The following is a 17,081-nucleotide window of genomic DNA, read 5'->3' on the forward strand; positions in this document are numbered from 1 at the left end:
TTTTTAGTGATTTTGGGCAAACTCGGTGTTTCTTGCTGGAGTGTCACAAGTAAACAGCACATGCTAATGCATTCATGTATGTATCTAAACTTTTAACATCCTTTGAGCAATTTCAGTAGCTGACACTATTCTTTCATTAATTTACAGAAATGCTAACCGTACAGAAACAGTGATGTCTTTCAAAAGCAGGGAAAGCAGTGTTCCAGAAGACCTGCTCCGGTAAATACACTGTTAATGACTGTGTATTGTGAAATGAATGTTGATGTTTTACTTGTATGCAACAAGTGACTTTTGTTTTCTTAAGGAGAGCCTTTGTTAAAATGAGTACAGCTCCAGAAGCCTTCCTGTCTCTGCGGTCCCATTTTGCCAGCTCTCATGCATTGATGTGCATTAGCCACTGGATACTTGGTATTGGAGACAGACACCTGTCCAACTTCATGATTAACAAAGAGACAGGTGGCATGGTGGGAATAGATTTTGGACATGCATTTGGTTCAGCTACGCAGGTATTTGTCCTCTGTTTAATTTGTTAAAGCTTTTGCATATGCTATGTGCAATTAGAAGTATATTCTGTGCTGAATTCTGTCTCATTTGCCATCATTTTGATGCAAAATAATCTTTACAAGTTATTTCTAATTAATAGAATAGAATCTCTGTTTCCAGATATTCTCAGGCAAGCAGGGACCTACAGAATTTCTTACCGACAGGACAGGGAATAAAAATGGTCCTGTTCCATTGAGTCGCACATTATTTTCACTTAAGTAACTAATAGGGTTTCAAAATTTAAAAGGAGAATTATTTTTTCTAATCTTTCTGTTCCACAGTTTCTTAATTCTTGGGGGGGGGCAGGTTGGTTGGTTGGTTGGTTTTTGTTTTTGTTTTTGTTTTTTTGTTTTGTTTTGTTTGTTTTCCACTGACTCTGTTCTTGTTTAGTTTTTGCCTGTGCCGGAGTTGATGCCTTTTCGTCTGACTCGCCAGTTTGTTAATCTGATGATGCCAGTGAAAGAGTGGGGACTCATTTACAGTGTGATGGTACATGCCCTAAGAGCTTATCGTGCAGATCCAGATCTCCTCATCAGCACAATGGATGTATTTGTAAAAGAGCCTTCTTTAGACTGGAAGGTGGGTTTTTTCCTTTTAGGTCGTGTAAAAATCCATAAACTGCAATAAGGATAAAACTGATCAAAAAGGAAGTATTTCCTGATGCTCAGTCTCAGTACTACTTTTATCTTTGCTTGTTTTGTTGAGTTCCAAGTGAAACTGGGCTAAAAGCATTTAAAATGCCAGAATTCTATAATGATGACAAGGGATGAAGAATAGTAGCATGTCTATTAGTAGTGTACTGTCCTTGTAGTGTCCATGATAATCATTTATGACAACAGAGTAAGTATTTTCAACTTCTTGTACAGAGCCTCTTAAATTTTACTTAACACTGTACACCTCAAACTAACAATTACAGAGAAAAAAAATCTAAAACTAGCTGTGCTTAAGTAACGGTAAATTAAATTTGAAGCCACAGGTAGAAATAGTTATCATCCTCATTAGTTTGTCCTCCATTGCATCTGCCGTTAAAGAGTTCTTGGCTTCACTTGCTATGACTGTATGGAGGCTTAAAGGTCTTTTTAAGTGTATGATTTATGATAAACAGGGCAAAATTGTTTTCTCCTTAGAACTTTGAACAGAGGCAGCTGAAAAAAGGAGGTACATGGATTCAGGAAATAAACACATCTGAAGTAAACTGGTACCCTTTGCAAAAAGTCAACTATGTCAAAAGGAAGCTTACAGGTTGCAATCCAAGAAGAATCACTTGGTAAGATACTCTCCTTTTACTCTGAACTCCTCCAATAAGAACTTTTGCTGTCTCCCGTGTCAAACTAGCAGCTAGGAAAAGGAAGAGGCAGGCAGGGCAGAATTTCAACAAACCTACTCAGAGAATCATTTTGCCGCATGTACAAGCTCTCAGAATCATCTTGTCTGTCAAAATACCAGATATCTTCCTGTGAGTGTTCTTGCTCCAGCTGAGGCCTCCTAAGCATTTTTACTGTTCCTGGCAACCCACCCATCCCCTCCCCATAGGCCTGCTTAATTTCTCACTGCTCAAACTGCTCTTCTATATATTCTTCTATACAGCTTTTAGGCTAGGGGTAGTATGTGAAAGATACACCTCTGCTGGACAGTTCCTTGTAACGGAACCTGAAACAGCTGTACAGGAGACGTGGAAGTCAGCTGCATTCCGAAAGCATCAAATTCAGTTCTGATGGCTGCCTCAGATTATTTCTGTCAGTCTAGTCAAGTCTGGCTCCAGTCAGAATGTCTTTAAAGTTCAGTTAAAGTACAATTAATCCCTTCCATCCTCTCTTAAAAAGACATTTTGGATTAATCCAAAAATAAAAAAGAGAAAGAAAGCAAGGAGAAAGCAAGAAAACAAGCCTGTTTTAAAAACTATGCAAATAGTGAGAAGTGCAGGGCTCAGGTGGACTCATTTGTGCTGTCAAGGCAAATGGAAAAGGCAGCATAATGCTTGCAGATAGAAATGTGTAGGGCAGCTACAGATATAAAACAGCTTGGATGTGAACTGCTGCATCTTTTTCTCACTTAGAGACTTTTGACAAGACTGAAATATTCATGGTAAATATTTGCTAATGATGGACTCCTGAAATCACCAGTGAAGGCCAGGCCTTCTAAAATTATTGAACAACTTCCAGGTGTCTTGAAAAATAAAGCTACACGCATGATGCTCTAGTACCCTTTCACATTTAAGAATCCACACCTCAGATTTTTTCATTTGATTGAATAAGAACTTATTTTCGTGTTCTCCATTTTAGTGATGAACTGCATCTGGGCCATGAGAAGTCGCCTTCTTTCAATGATTTTGTAGCTGTGGCCTGTGGTGATGCTGCTCATAATATCAGAGCGAGAGAAGCAGAGGACGGACTTTCAGAAGAGACCCAAGTGAAATGCCTCATTGATCAAGCCACCGACCCCAACATTCTGGGCAGAGTCTGGGAGGGATGGGAACCCTGGGTGTGAAGAGTTACTTTCTAAAGCACATTCTGTCAAGTGGAGCCCACTCTACCATACAGCTGTGGCTAGATCAGAATTTTAGGGCCAAAAAGAGAAAAAACACTTAATTTATGCTTTTATCAACATAGGTTAACTTAATTAATATTGGGAATAAGTGTTTTATATTAAAGCTGTCTACAAACAGCGATTTGTTAATATGATCCTGAAACAATAGAGTTGTTATGTCTTTGTATTAAAGTCATGAAAGGAGTATGTTAGCTCTGCTCAGAAGAGAGAATGGGAGAGGTTTGAGCTTCAAGGGTAATTTGAAAGGCACTGTAATCATTGAGAAGAGCATAAATTCATATCCTCCAAACCTGCAGGCCTTCTTAGAGTGAATGTCTGTGTTTTGGGTTTTTTTCATATGTGAAGACCTTGCTGGCAATCAAGCTGCACCATTCTGCAGACATACATTATTTGCAATGAAAAAAAAAAAAAAAGATTTTCATATACATAAAAACAATAAAGCATATGTTGCAATAAAACAGAAAAGGGCTTTTGACTCTAGATAACACCTAAGGTATTAGTGGATAGTTATTTCAGCATTGGATAATAAAGCAGTGATGAGAAGCTAATGTCAGTTTGTTCCAGCAGATTTTTTAAACAATTAGAGGTTTTAATCTGTTATATCTATATTCTAGATGTTTATACTCATCATGTTGTATTAATTGAAAATAGGTATGTGCAATAGCTACCTGAAAATAGGCATACTGCAGTAGGCAACAGAGCAGTGTGTTGTAAGCTTCCTGCCTTAACTGCAGCAGAGCAGACTGTCTATTGCACTTTGGTATTTGCTCATGACAAAGTTTAAAAGCTGCCCCAGAACGGGATCTTAATCTCTGGCAGCCAGTTTTCTGGTAACCCTTGTGGCAAATAGAGCGTAGCCCAGATAGCGAGGTGGAAAAATATTCCTCTAAAATGTACGGCTGCTTATTACCCAGAATTCATTGTAGAAGATATTTTCCATAGATGCTTTTAATAATTATCATAAAAGAGATAATAAAAGTGAGTCTTTGCCCTTTCACTGCCTACAAGCTTTGCCTCCTCCTTCTGTGGTAATGAAGGAGTCTCAATCTTGTTCGGGGCTGCATTTACTGCTGCCCCTCTGGCACCAATTTCCAGTGAATGTTTCAGCAGGAGAGCAGAGTAGTAAGTCTTAAAAGTTATGGTAAACCTAAGATTGAGAAGATTGCAAGCTGAAGGCCAATGAACATGGAGGGAGCCAGTAAGTAAGTAGTGCGTCTTTGTTCCAAATACTCTCCACAACAATTACTACATGTCATCTTCCCTCCTGCTACATACGCTCGACTGACACTCTTTGTACTGGTCAGATTTGACCTAAACAATGCAATTTAGTGTTATGAATCAAGCAACTCAGATTCTTTTATCAAATTTTATTAATTCAAAATATTACACAGCTACGTTTTTGTAGAGAAAACTTATCATTCCAGATAAGACCTTCTCTTTTTAAAAATAAAAAAGTCCTTCAGGTGTGGAACTCATTTCAAAAAAAATTGACAGTTCAATCACTGAAAACATCCAAATTTACCTCTCTATGACAATGATAATAAATGTAAAGGGTTTTTTCCATAAAAGTGTGTGATATGTATTTTTATGAACATGTGCCTGTGTAATATGCCTTTTGTTCCTTTCATCTCTGATATCAATAAAGAAGGTGACATTATGACTAAAGATTGGTTATGTGGAGGCACCCCAGCTTTGAGTTGTCACATTACATACGCAAGAAAGTTAAAGCACAATAAAAAGCTGCATGAAATGGTGAGGTGACATTTAGAAATCAAGTGGCTGGTCATGCGAGGTGTTAAATTGCACTTTTGGCACATACCTCAGATATTTACTGAGTACTTTGACCTGTACCATGGGGGATAAAGTTTAGGTTTATAGTTTAACAAGGCTCTTCACGCAGGACTTCTGATACTTTCAGCAATAATAGAATTTTCTGCTTCCCAAGCTAAGGCGGCTCAGCAGGCCTCGCTCCAGAACAAAACAAAGGTTTGTTAGCTCTTCAGAAAGCGCTGGAATGAGGAATGTGGAGTGGGACTTGAGCAAGAGCACAGCCCACCTCTTTCAGGTGAGAGAGACCATAACGAATGCTGACCTGTTTTCTCCCTTCCCTTTGGTCAATACTGAAAGGCTCTCAGGCCGGGCGTGGAAGCCTTTGCATTACATGAAAGTAACCGTAACTAAAAAGCTTATACCGTGTCTACAACACTTAATGTTCTTGTGGGAAATCCCATGCAAGGTTGAGAGCTGTATAGCTAAAAAGTTTAGTTTTAGCAACAAAATAAGCGCTCTGATTTGAAGCCATGTCAGTGATGCTAGTGATACATCTGTCAGCCTGACAAATCACCACAAAACACTCCTCATACAAAATAAGCGATATTACCCTAATGGAGAAATAAAAGACCAGACTGCCTCTGTGTAGCTAATTCTGAAAGTGATCTCCAACATATGTGAATCCCAGCTGCTATCCACTATCCTGACTTACAGTGCTCTAAATAAAATATACAAATTAAATGGAAAGACAAAAGCCAACTCACAGAATATCAATATATTGATGCAATAATAATAACAACAACATTTAAAAAAAAATCTCGGTTACATTGCTGGGCTCTGTGCTTTATGGGGTGGTTTGGGGTTTTTCCCAGAAAAGGGTAAGATGATGGGTAGCTCAAAGAAAGTAAGAGATTGTTGCAGGGCTCATGATGCAAAACAAAACTCAACTATCCGTAAGTACAGCAAAATACTTCTTTCTCAGGTTAACTAACCAGATGCAGCTTTTATCTGGAAATTCATTACTTACATCTAAAAAGCTACATAAACCAATAGCAGAATCAGTAGGATTTTTCACAGTAAGTTGTTCAGGTTGGTACATGGAAAAATTAATCCACAAGCTCAGCAGCTCCAGGTGCAATTAAATGAATCTACCATAAACTGACATTGGCATGGTTCAAATGCCCCATGGTGAGTCACAGCACAGCATTTAAAAGAGCTAAAAAGAAAAATCCTTCATTTACAGGCAGTTCCTTCAGCTGCTAACAGTGGTGTAGCCACAGGCTGAATCAGCACAATGGACTGATCCAGGTGAGTATAAATGAAAAGCAAAATACTGTTAAAGCGCCAGCATGAGGGAGGGCACAAACCCTGCAAGAGATGGGAAGAGGGTGCAGGGAGGACGCATCCAGCAGTTGCTGTGCTGGTTTACGAGAGCCAGCTACAAAATCAGAGGAGGTGCTGGCTGATCCTTGGGAGAGTGTGTGGGAGGGGAGTTCTTCCTCCCTCCCAGTTTGCATCTCCTCACCCAGATATCCCAGTCTGAAGTCAGTTCCAAACTGCTGCAAACTGTTTTACTGCAGGATTCTCTGCATCTTCTCCCTTCCCAGCTGGCTGTTGTCACCCCCTAGTCAGCCTTTCCCCACAAAACCAGGTGTCTTGAGGTACTTCTCTTTGATAGCATGTCCTTCCTGCAACGCAGCACTGTAGCTGCCCCACTGTGACCAATGAAGCCAGGAGTCCCCAGGGAACGTCGGGGCCCTCCTTGCATGACCTCATTGCTGTATAGCTCAAGCCCTGATAAGGGCACCAAGGACTCTGCAGCACAAGTTCAGCCTTGGTCAAGTTCCTGATCCTTCACTGGATCTGTTTTCTGTTACTATGATTCCAAGAGGTAAACTACGCTCGGAACTTCGGAGTAGTTTAATACAAATTTTTTAGAAAGGACAAAGCTATAAACTCCTCTTCAGCCCAGTGATCAGCCACTCACCTGGAAGATGCAGTCAAGTTTAAATTCTCCTCCTTGCTTGATTTAGTGCAGGAACCTAAAATAAGGTTCATCATAGAAAATATTCTGAAATGTATACATTGAAACTGTTTCTTGCTGCTGTTTAAAACTCACCGAAAGAAGCATTGAGTCAGTGGTTCAGATACTCAGCAGGATGAGTAAGGGAGTTAAGTTCTCATCTCTGCTTCATCATCTATGACATTATTCTGGCATCAGCAACGGGTTTAATTGCCAAGATTTTGGACAAATTATCCCATAGATCCAGGATGTATTTCTACCTTTAGTCAGGTACTTTGACAAGCAACAAGTATCACCCACTCACACACTCCTGATGTTGCTGGATTTGCACTAAAACCCCACTACTTGAGGCAGCAGGTGGCACGTCGAAGCAACAAACACTAGTTCCAGGTGGCTTTGGGTAACAGCATGTGGCTACAATTTTGCCAAATGAAGTGTGAACGTGTCTCCTAGGTCTTGAAGACAAGGTAAGCAACTCAGCACCTCATCTTTGGCCTATGTTGGGGCTTTGATATGGTACAGGTGGCAAGTGTTGAGGCTTGCACATTTTTTTTCTTTCCATGCCCAACAGTTCACACAGATCAGTGAGATATTTTGAGAAGCTAAATGGTGTCCTATGGTGCCCAAGAGGCAGTTAGGTGACTAAGCAGAGTCCTTGCTGTGAATCTAGTCTCTTTTTTTGTGTTAATATGTGACTGATATCAAAGGAGACTGTTTGGGCTGGCAGAGCTCCACTCCAACATCACCTTATGACCAGTTCTCCTCTGGTGATAAGAACTTCAGTGAGCTGAGAATGTAACACAGTTCTAAGTACAAACAATTAATTGAGATAGATATTTTCCAAGATTAATTATAATTTTACAGATAAGACAGCTGAGAAGTATTTCCTTCCAGCAGATCGATGGACCCTGTCACAGAGAGAGGAGAACGGGTCTGAGACTGCTGATAGTGTGCAGAGGTAGGTGCACAAAACGTAGGCTGGTACTTTTAGAATTGTAAAGCAAAGGGGGGGGGGGGAAGAGGCAAAAAGCACCGGTTGACACTTGCACTTACCTGCTAGAAAGCTAAGCCGAAAAGCAGCAGGGTGGTACAGAGTCCCGCAACATGAACATATCGTAATGCTTGATCACAGAAAATGACAACATATGGAAAAGGATTTAACACATTAGTTTTCATAGCTCAAAAAAAAAAAAAAAGCCTTATTTGCACCAAAAAATGCAACTGCTTACTGTGTCACATCAAATTCAGATTATAATACTCGTGTAAAGCAAGTCCCTAAAGAGCAAACCAGATGATTAGGTTTATTTAAACGCAAAGTTTCTGTGGATCTAACTGACTGCAGCATTACAGTCGGAAGAGAAACAACCCCCCTCCCCACGTAAACCCTTACCTGCCGGGCAGGTACAGTCGTCCGGCTGTCACGCGCGCGCTGCCAAAGGGAAAGCGCGTGCGCCGGGCCTGGCCCGGCTATTTCACTTAAAATACAGCCTCCTTTGACAAAAACAGCTGCGTTTTACTGCAACGACCCGAGCAAGGCAGCAAGCGCCGCCGCACAACTGCCGAGCGTGACGTTACCTACAACCCCGAGATCCACCTGATCAGCCCAAAACTCCGCCGGCCGTGCCCTAACGCTGCTAACGTCACGTGAACGTTCAGAGGAAAAGCCAGCGACCGCGATAATCCTACCGAGTCATGATAAATTCAACTACGCCGTCCGGAAGAAAACCCTCGGTATGCTTTTCGAAAGTTTTCATGTCTTTCGGTTAATCAACAAGCTGGTTATGAACCTGGGCTTTTAAATCTGCTTCAGGTAACCGGAGAACTTGCTATTTATTTCGTGTATTTTAAGAAGTAAAACAGCAGCCGTTTACCTCGAGTGCAGACCGCCCCGCCGGCGCGCTGCCCCCGCGGGGCTTGTCGGCGCCGCGGGACGAGCGCGGCCCCGCCGCGGCGCGGAGGCGGGAGGGCGGCGCCCGCGGCTGCCCCGCGCGCCTCCGCCGGGAGGGGGCGGCGCGCGCGCCCCGGCCCCGGCCCCGGCCCCGGCCCCGGCCCGGCGCCTCCCGCCGCCCTCCGCGCCCGCGCGGGGCCGCCGCGCGCGCCGGCCGTTAACGGCCGTTTAACCGCCGCCGCGGCGGCAGGTGGCGAGGGCGGCGCGGGGCGCCCCCCGCCGGGGCCGGGGCCGCTCGCGCCTCGCCGTCCGCCCCGCACACGCGGAGTGGGGGGGGGGGGGGGGCGGGAGCGGCCCGTCCCGCGGCGGCGCAGCCCGGCACGGGGCCCCGCGGGCGCCCCCCGAGAGGGGCCCGAGCAGCGCGTCCCCCGCCGCGGGGCGCCGCCCGCGGGCAGCAGCACCCTCCGCCGCTGCGCGGCCGCGCACGCCGCCCGCCCCCGACCCGCCGGTGCCAGCAACACCCGCTCCCGTCAGCGGGGCAGGAGGCGGGGCCGGCGCCGTATAAGAAGGGGCCGAGCGGGCGGCTTCACTCCCAGAGCCAGAGCCAGAGCCGCGCTGCGCCCGCCGCCTCCCGCCGCGCTCGCAGGGAGGCAGCGCCCGCGCCGCCCCCGGCGCCCAGGAGCAGCGGCAGGAGCAGGGACAGCAGCGGCAGCACCAGCAGCAGCAGCGGCGGCGGCGGCTCTGCTCTGCCCAGCTGCGCGGCGCGGAGGCTGGAGCTGCGAGCGGCGGCGCGGAGCGGCGGCTGGTGCCCGCGGCCGGGAGCCCCTTGGCCGCGCCCCCGCGGCGCCGCTGCCCGCTCGCCCATGAGCGCCGCCGCCCTGTACAGCCTGGACTCCCCGGCATGCTATAAGAGCTGGTGCCTGGAGCCCGCCAACTTCTACGACGCCAAGGTGGGCAGCGGCGGCGGGCTGAGCGCCGCCTGCAAGCCCGGCGCCGCCGGCCGCGCCGGCTGCAGCATGAGCGCCGAGGAGGCGGCGGGCGGCAGCGGCACCGACCTGGCGGAGCTCAGCGCCGCCGCGCCCGCCATGTACGAGGACGAGAGCGCCATCGACTTCAGCTCCTACATTGACTCCATGTCGGCCGTGCCCAACCTGGAGCTGTGCAACGACGAGCTCTTCGCCGACCTCTTCAACAGCAACCACAAGCCCGAGCGGGGCGCGGACTACGGCGAGTACCTGCCGCCGGGCGGCGGCGCCGGCCGCGACCCCGCCAAGGACCTCGGCGCTGCCATGACCACCCTGCTGGGCGCTGAGCCCCGCACCGCCTCCTCCTCCTCCTCCTCCTCTTCCTCCTCCTCCTCCTCCCGCGGCGCCCTGAAGCAGGAGCCGGACTGGAGCGACAGCGACCTCTCGTCCTCGCTGCTGCCCTCGCAGATCGCCACCTGCGCGCAGACCATCATGAACCTGAGCGGGCAGCCCACGCCGCCCACGTCCCCCGAGCCGCCGGGCAGCAGCTCGCCCTCCAGCTGCAGCACCCGCTCGCCGGCGCCCGCCGCCCCCGCCGCGGCGCCCGGCGGGCCGCCGCCCCCCGGCGGCAAGGAGCGCGGCGCCAAGAAGTGCGTGGACAGGTTTAGCCCCGAGTACCGGCAGCGCCGGGAGCGCAACAACATCGCCGTGCGCAAGAGCCGCGACAAGGCGAAGCGGCGCAACCAGGAGATGCAGCAGAAGCTGCTGGAGCTGTCGGCCGAGAACGAGAAGCTGCACAAGAAGATCGAGCAGCTCACCCGGGACTTAACCAGCCTGCGGCACTTCTTCAAGCAGCTGCCCAGCGCCTCCTTCCTGCAGCCCGCCTCGGGCACCGACTGCCGGTAACCGGGGGGGCGCGGGACGCGAGACACGGACTGCGTGAAACGGTGGATAAATACCTCAGAGGGCGGCGCCGGGGCCGCGGGAGGTGCCGCGCCGCGCCGCGCCGCTCCGCGCCAGCCCGCCGGGGCGCCGCTCCCGCCTCCCTCGGCGTTGTAGCGAGAGGCGCGATGCCCGGGGCTTTCACCACGAAACTTGCAGGAGAAGAAAAAGGAAAAAAGCTAAATATCTGTTGTTGTTTTTTCTCCCCTTAAATTATTTTTGTAATGGTAGTTTTTTGTCTCTTTTCTACATTTTATTCATACTGATGCAGCTATGGTACATCTGTTAAAGTGATTCAAAAACCCATGTATTTTAGACATTAGGATGAAAAAGACTGAGCATGCTCGACCTTTTATATCAATTTTTACAGCATTTCTAAGAATAAACGAGAATATTTTAAATCGGTTCTGCTCTCGGTTTGCTGTGTGTGTGGAAGGCGGCGGGTCCGCGCGTCCCGGGCCCCCGCGGCGGCGAGGCCTGCGAGGCGCGGGGGGGCCGGCGCCGGCGGCCGCCTCGGACGGAGGCTGCGGGCGGCTCCCGCAAGGCGAAGCGGGGGCGGCGAGAACATCCCGGGCGCGCTGCACGCGGGCGCTCGGCGAGGCGGCTGCAGCCGCGGCCCCGGGCCGGGCCGGGCCGCTCCCAGCCAGCCAGCGCGACGGGGACGTGTGAACACAAGCACAATTACCGAAAACTCCCGTTGGGGAAAACCTCAGAGCGGTTTCCACTCCGGAAAAATGCAGCGCTGCACGTACGCTCCTGTGCTGGGCGAAGTTTTAAATAGATGCAGTCTGTAGGTTTTGTACACCTTCCTTTCAGCCCTCCCGCTGGCCACTTTCACTGCTCCTTTCGAGTGAAAGTGAGGAATGTAAAATGCAGATCTATGAGTGAGCGAATACATTAAGTGAGATTAGGCAACATGTTTGAATTTCCAAAGCAAACTTGCAAAGATGACAGCGTGTATGGGACCCCAGCAGCAAAACGCGCCTAATACTATAAGCGTCTCTGACACCTAGAGCTTTTCAAGACGGAGAGACAGGGATTTCAATGAGCCAGATGATTTCAGTGAATCAGGCCTGGAAGGGTGCAGGGGTATCCCTGCTGCAGGAACAGACTGCCTTAGCTTCCTTCCTTAGAGCAAGACAGGTCAGGAAAGAAAAAAGTTTGGAGCGAGGTAGAGGGAGGGAGATGAAAAAGCTGGGTTATTCCTTTAAGAATTCTGAAGTTGTCAGCTCCAGTCACAGAAACAATTACTGTAGCAACAATTTCATTTACTTTTTTTTCTGTTGGATAATCATTTAACTGAGGACTACACAAAACGAGCTACCTCATTCTCTGACTTGTTACAGTGTTGTTCAATATTGTGTTCTATACCATAAAAAGGGTTAAAAAACTTCAGCCTTTAACTAAACTCTTGTATTAACTAACTCCTGCATTGATTCTAAAACAACATATTGGAAGATTCTGATAATATTTATCTGATTATATGGTTATAACCTTGATCTGTAATCCGTGTCTCTATACTGTCAGGTGAGTATAGTTATGTGGCCTACAAACCAGTTTATTCTTTACACATAATTGAGACTATAATAAAACACCCGCTTTGTGGGAAGCTATAGATAACACGGTATGTCTATGTTTAGATACCAATTAGCTATAAAACATTGACTTTATATACCTTTGACACTTTAAAACATAAGCTTTGTTCAAATCTGTATTTATAATATTTATTGCAAAATGATAACAAATTCTACAATTTAGACTTAGCACATAACACTGTTTTGCAGCGGCCAGTACTTCTGGAAACCTGATGAAATTGTCAGCCTAACAGATTGATATTCACTATCTATAGCAAAATATTTATTTCAAAAGCATCAGTAAAATATTTTCCATTGACAATAAATAGACAGCATTACAAAAACATCCTCTGAAATTTTTACAACCATTCAAAATTCCAGAACAAGATGTTTTACATTCATAAACAATAAACATTCCGAAGAACTGTATTGCTAACTTCTGAATTCACCAGAAAAAGAAGAGTTCAGAAAATTGAACAGATGATTGTTTTTATAGGCTTTTCAGTGTTGGCAATTATGTGCTTTATAAATCACAGTTTTAATAAACTATTTTAATACTTATCACGTTCGCATTGCGCATTATCTATGGCAATAGTTAACAAATAACCACAATACAAAGTCCATAGATATTACAATAGCTGACAGTGTTCAGTTCAGTTTCTCACTGCTTCCAGAAGAACAATTTCCTCCAGTCCAACACAGTTAGGGTGGCTGGTTACAGAGTGGACATAGCAGTTCAGAAACCCCACCTCCTTTCCCAGCACGCTCTTCACCTCATAACTCTGTAGTGATAAAAGCATGTTGATTAAAACAAACAGTCCTGTACATTCTGTTCTAAGCAGCATATAACTCAAAAGATACAGGGTGTAAGGTCCTCTTCCAAGAGATTTTTTTTTTTTTAATCCGCAAAAAGAAAATTGCACTAGAACTGCTGGAAAATAATATATTTGACTAGTGAATAAATTAGATTTTTCAATTAGATGTCACTCCTGTTTAAAGTTGTGCTTCCCTACCAGGCTCTTAAAAATGACTCCGTTAAAAAAGCTATTGCAATTCTAAACTCTGTTTAGCTGAAGATTAACCATTATAAGGAATACCTTTATAAAGTTTTCTTACACTCACAAGCTTTACATGTGGTAAGAAGGTATATAAATGCATATATATCCATGCTGAATACCATTTAGCAAATATCCATTACGATAGTTAACATCTACAAAAGGAAAAAAAAATAGGTCACAACGAATTTAACTCCCCCAGCCCTTTTTAACTCTGTGTGCTTTTTTTATGCTCTGTCAGGTATTACTTATGATCATTTGCATCTACATAGTTCCTTCTGCTTAATGATCTGATTGGCAGTTTTCCAGCGCGAGTTGTGGCGCACTTGTGAAGGCTGCATTGTGTGTGGAGACCAGGGATACACAGGTTGGATGATCTCCCCACGGTGACAGGGCCCGCCAAGGGAAGGACAAGGACGGCAGCACCGACTGCCGAAAGCCTCCTGGAGAGGCATCTCAGATGAGAGCCTTCATGCGCCTTTCCTTCACCAGCGGGACTTGCCCAGACCCACCCTCTGACCATTCCCACCTCTTTATCTGTGCTGGGGCACAGCTGTACAGACACCTGATGATAACCAAATCACTTGCCTGATTCAAGGTATAAACAACCCTTTTTCCCCCCTAGATTATTTTAACCCAAGAGCAGTTCTGCTATCCAATTCACAGTGCAGCTGCACAAACAGCTCTGTTGGTATAAGTGAAGGGTTGCCACAATGCAGGAACAAGTGGCCAGCGCAGTGGCTAACACCAACCTCACTGCCAAAAGAAATGCCTTCCAAACTACACCTTAGACAACTTCGCAGCATCAGCAAAAAATACCACCCAAAGTGGTATTTCTTGTGATTAATCTTAGTTGAGATGTGCTTTCCTTTTAAAATGCAGCAGTTGGGAGATGAAAATACTTCAGAGGAAAAAGTTATCCCGTATTTTGAGTAGGAAAAAAAAAGCATGTTTCTAAGGTGACAGTCTGCTACATACTGATATTATAAAATTTGAAACATGAGAAAGGGGTTGTTTGAATTGTAATAACTAGGAAAAGAATGATATTTTGTCAGTCTTTAACAAAAACAGACTTTAAAACTTAGCCAGGTTTAACAGCTATTAAAAGAGCATACATATTTTGGATATTTCTCATATCTCTTTGTTTAAATGAAATATGCACTTTCCAGTATATATAGAAAAAAAAGTTCAGTTTCAGAGAAACCTTCCACTTTAAATACTATCAATAAATCACATTAAAACCATGTAGCATGTAACTGCAAACTACTGCAAGACTGTGTAATACAGAGGAAAGCAAACCAACCCCAACACGTGTCACCTAACTGAAGATAATTTAACCGGGATGAGCTTAAATAAGATGAGCTGGCCTTTGCTTTCTTCTATGATCAATAAAGAGAGAGGGAGGGAGCGATTTCCAGCTCTTAGCTGGCCTACAGCCCCTCTCTGAAGGTGCCGCTCCTTCTCCGCTGACCATATGGCAGCCAATGACAGCCACGCACCTACCTTAAATGCCTCACTTACTCGCGATAAATCTGGGTCACTGTGCCAAATGTCAGGGTTCTTCTGATATCTCAGATTAAAGGAACAACTACTTGATGATTACGTAAACTGTACTTTAGCCCACGAATTCCTGTGGCTTATGTGTGTCTTTCTTACACAGATCCCAATTAAAAAACACTATCTTGCATGCATTTTTAAATCTGTCTACTACAAATACCTGTAAGTAATTTATGTTCCATTAGAAAATACTTGCAGTTTATAGGGTTTAGAAAAGCAGTTTGGAAAGCTGAACTTCTGGGACTACATCTTCGTTGTCCTTCGGATCAGACAGAAAATGATGGGCCAGGAAACGGTGCGTGGGCCAGCACGGCCCCTGCCGTAGCTCTGAATGCCCATATGACCACTCGCAGCTAGCTCTGCAGGACCCCACGGGAGCTAAAGCTGTCTGCACACCCCACCAGCCCCATCCTTCTTTCCAAAAGGACGGTGTTAGCCTGATGCCAGTGATGCAGCAGCAGGGCATCGGCGGGGAAGGCGTGATTGCCTGTGCTGGGAGCCACACCAACTTACTGCTCTGGAACTTGCTTCAAACCCAATCATGCCCTAGCTGGGCATGAAAAAAAGAAAAGTTTTTCCTAGTGAAACCTCCTACCGCTCCTGGCGAAGCACTGGAACAAGCTGCCTGGAAATGCAGTAAAATCTCTGTCTTTAGAGGCTTTCAAGACTCTGCCAAGGTAAGTCACAGCTGACTTGATCTCATGATGGCAATAGCCAAGTTGAGCAGGAGGTCGGACAGGATGGCCTGCAGGAGCCTGTTCCATTTCTATGATTCTAGTATCTTCCCACTTGATTCACAACATCTCTAGTATTCTACCTCTGTGTAGTTTAAATGTCTTTGGTAAACTTTAATTATACTTACCCCATCCTCAGTGGGAGAGGACATCAGCAGAGAACAGATTGTCTGCTGTAGCAGCTGCAATAAGAAAATTAACAAAAACTTATGTATGCAGAAACAGTCTCTTTGTCGGTTAAAACAGTCATGTTAAACAAACATTAATCATGTTAACATACAATGATTTTATTTCTCTGACCAAGTAAGCAGAAGAGAGATGACACAAAAACAGTTCAGAATGGGAGTCTAAAAATCCACATTCCTTTTATGCTGTGGACATTGAAATTCCCCAAGAGCTCATCCCAGCAAAGTCCTTCAGTGGGACTTGACGCAGCCAACATTTTGGAAGCCCCAGGGTGAACTCAATGACTGTACTATTTGAATAAGGACTGCAGAATTGGATTCTTAGTGCAACGAAGCCCTAGTCTAATGTCAGATTAAATTATGGGATTCTCTTTTAAATCTTTTAATTTTTCTTATAACAGAGCTATTTATAAAAGTGTAGTTTAGAGTACTTATGTGTCTACACTCATTATATTCAATACACTCCAACTCATTTTGTACCATACCTTTACTTTTACTGTACTTTGAGATCGAGATGGACAACTCAAAAAGACTTCCAGTTGCATTTTCAAAACTGGTGAAATCACAACTTCAGAGCACTGGTGGCAATACAGCAATTTGCTGAAACATGCAAACCATGATGGGAAAACATATGGAAAAATTATTAATCAGAAACTCAATCCACAAACAACTAACATCTAGTCTATTCTGTAAAATGCTTTGCTGGTAGACCAATAGTAGAAGAGCCAATGGTGGAGATACTGAGTCGATAATAGCAGATAAAGTTATGTTGGTAAAGGTAAGTAACTTTCTTGGAGGATGTAAATTCTTCCAGCAAAAGGAATCTTCCTTTCTTAAGTTTTGTCAGACTTAGGGGAGGCTGCTGTTCACAGCCACCTCACCTAAGCAGATATGAATCTCACAATCTTCTAACAGTTATGTGAAAAAAAAAAAAAAAGCTGTAGTATAGCTTTGGCCTAAATAACGTATTGATTTAGGCCCTCATTCAGCAAACACTCAATGTTTTCAGCACACACTTAAGCCATATGCATGAAATTAAGCACAGCAGTAAGTGTTTGTTGGAACTGAGGGCTTGAATGAATGCTGTTGATGCTCAGCTATTCTCCAAATAAAGCAAGACAGTCCTTCAGAATATAGAAAAAAAATCTATGTACTAAACTACTATGTATACATGCATACACTCTTACTAGTATAATATGGGACAACCTTACTCAGCTTTCCAGCTCCCCACCACTACCACCAAAAAAAAAAAAAGTCAATATGGTAACAAAGTCAATAACAAATAATAAATAACAAAG

The 17,081-nt window shown here is 45.3% G+C and overlaps 3 protein-coding genes and 1 long non-coding RNA gene across 16 annotated transcripts in view; 2 read left to right on the forward strand and 2 right to left on the reverse strand.

The window, feature by feature from the left end:
• The window catches only part of PRKDC (protein kinase, DNA-activated, catalytic subunit), an 84,350-nt gene extending 79,601 nt beyond the window's left edge, over positions 1-4,749 (forward strand). The window contains exons 82-86 of the mRNA XM_062570376.1: positions 148-219; positions 305-506; positions 934-1,122; positions 1,671-1,810; positions 2,826-4,749. Of these exons, the coding sequence (XP_062426360.1) occupies positions 148-219; positions 305-506; positions 934-1,122; positions 1,671-1,810; positions 2,826-3,030 (808 nt within the window). The 3' untranslated portion in view covers positions 3,031-4,749. The remainder of the gene's footprint in view (positions 1-147; positions 220-304; positions 507-933; positions 1,123-1,670; positions 1,811-2,825) is intronic.
• The window catches only part of LOC134137434 (uncharacterized), a 43,498-nt gene extending 34,667 nt beyond the window's left edge, over positions 1-8,831 (reverse strand). For 6 of the 7 annotated variants that reach the window (XR_009957701.1, XR_009957700.1, XR_009957697.1 and 3 more), the window contains exons 1-3: positions 8,755-8,831; positions 7,937-8,004; positions 6,848-6,902 (exon numbers count right to left, since the gene is read on the reverse strand). This is a non-coding gene — a long non-coding RNA (uncharacterized LOC134137434). Of the gene's footprint in view, positions 1-6,847; positions 6,903-7,936; positions 8,005-8,569; positions 8,705-8,754 lie in introns of those variants that run through there. The other variant, XR_009957699.1, reaches the window with a different exon arrangement.
• Positions 8,832-9,354: 523 nt separating this feature from the next.
• Positions 9,355-11,079, forward strand: CEBPD (CCAAT enhancer binding protein delta). Its single transcript, XM_062570377.1, has one exon. It carries the CDS (start codon positions 9,635-9,637, stop codon positions 10,640-10,642), a length of 1,008 nt encoding a protein of 335 aa, XP_062426361.1. The 5' UTR covers positions 9,355-9,634; the 3' UTR covers positions 10,643-11,079.
• Positions 11,080-12,376: 1,297 nt separating this feature from the next.
• Positions 12,377-17,081, reverse strand: part of SPIDR (scaffold protein involved in DNA repair) — a 206,925-nt gene continuing 202,220 nt past the window's right edge. For all 7 annotated transcript variants that reach the window (XM_062570385.1, XM_062570383.1, XM_062570384.1 and 4 more), the window contains 3 exons: positions 16,269-16,383; positions 15,727-15,780; positions 12,377-13,034 (listed from right to left, as the gene is read on the reverse strand). In XM_062570385.1, coding sequence (XP_062426369.1) covers positions 12,906-13,034; positions 15,727-15,780; positions 16,269-16,383 — 298 coding nt within the window. In that variant the 3' untranslated portion in view covers positions 12,377-12,905. The remainder of the gene's footprint in view (positions 13,035-15,726; positions 15,781-16,268; positions 16,384-17,081) is intronic.

This window comes from Rhea pennata, chromosome 2, assembly GCF_028389875.1.
Source record: "Rhea pennata isolate bPtePen1 chromosome 2, bPtePen1.pri, whole genome shotgun sequence".
NCBI classification, from domain to species: domain Eukaryota; kingdom Metazoa; phylum Chordata; class Aves; order Rheiformes; family Rheidae; genus Rhea; species Rhea pennata.

Excerpts from the sequence above, each read along its gene's own strand:
- CEBPD (XM_062570377.1), top strand. The coding sequence starts at position 9,635 with ATGAGCGCCGCCGCCCTGTACAGCCTGGACTCCCCGGCATGCTATAAG.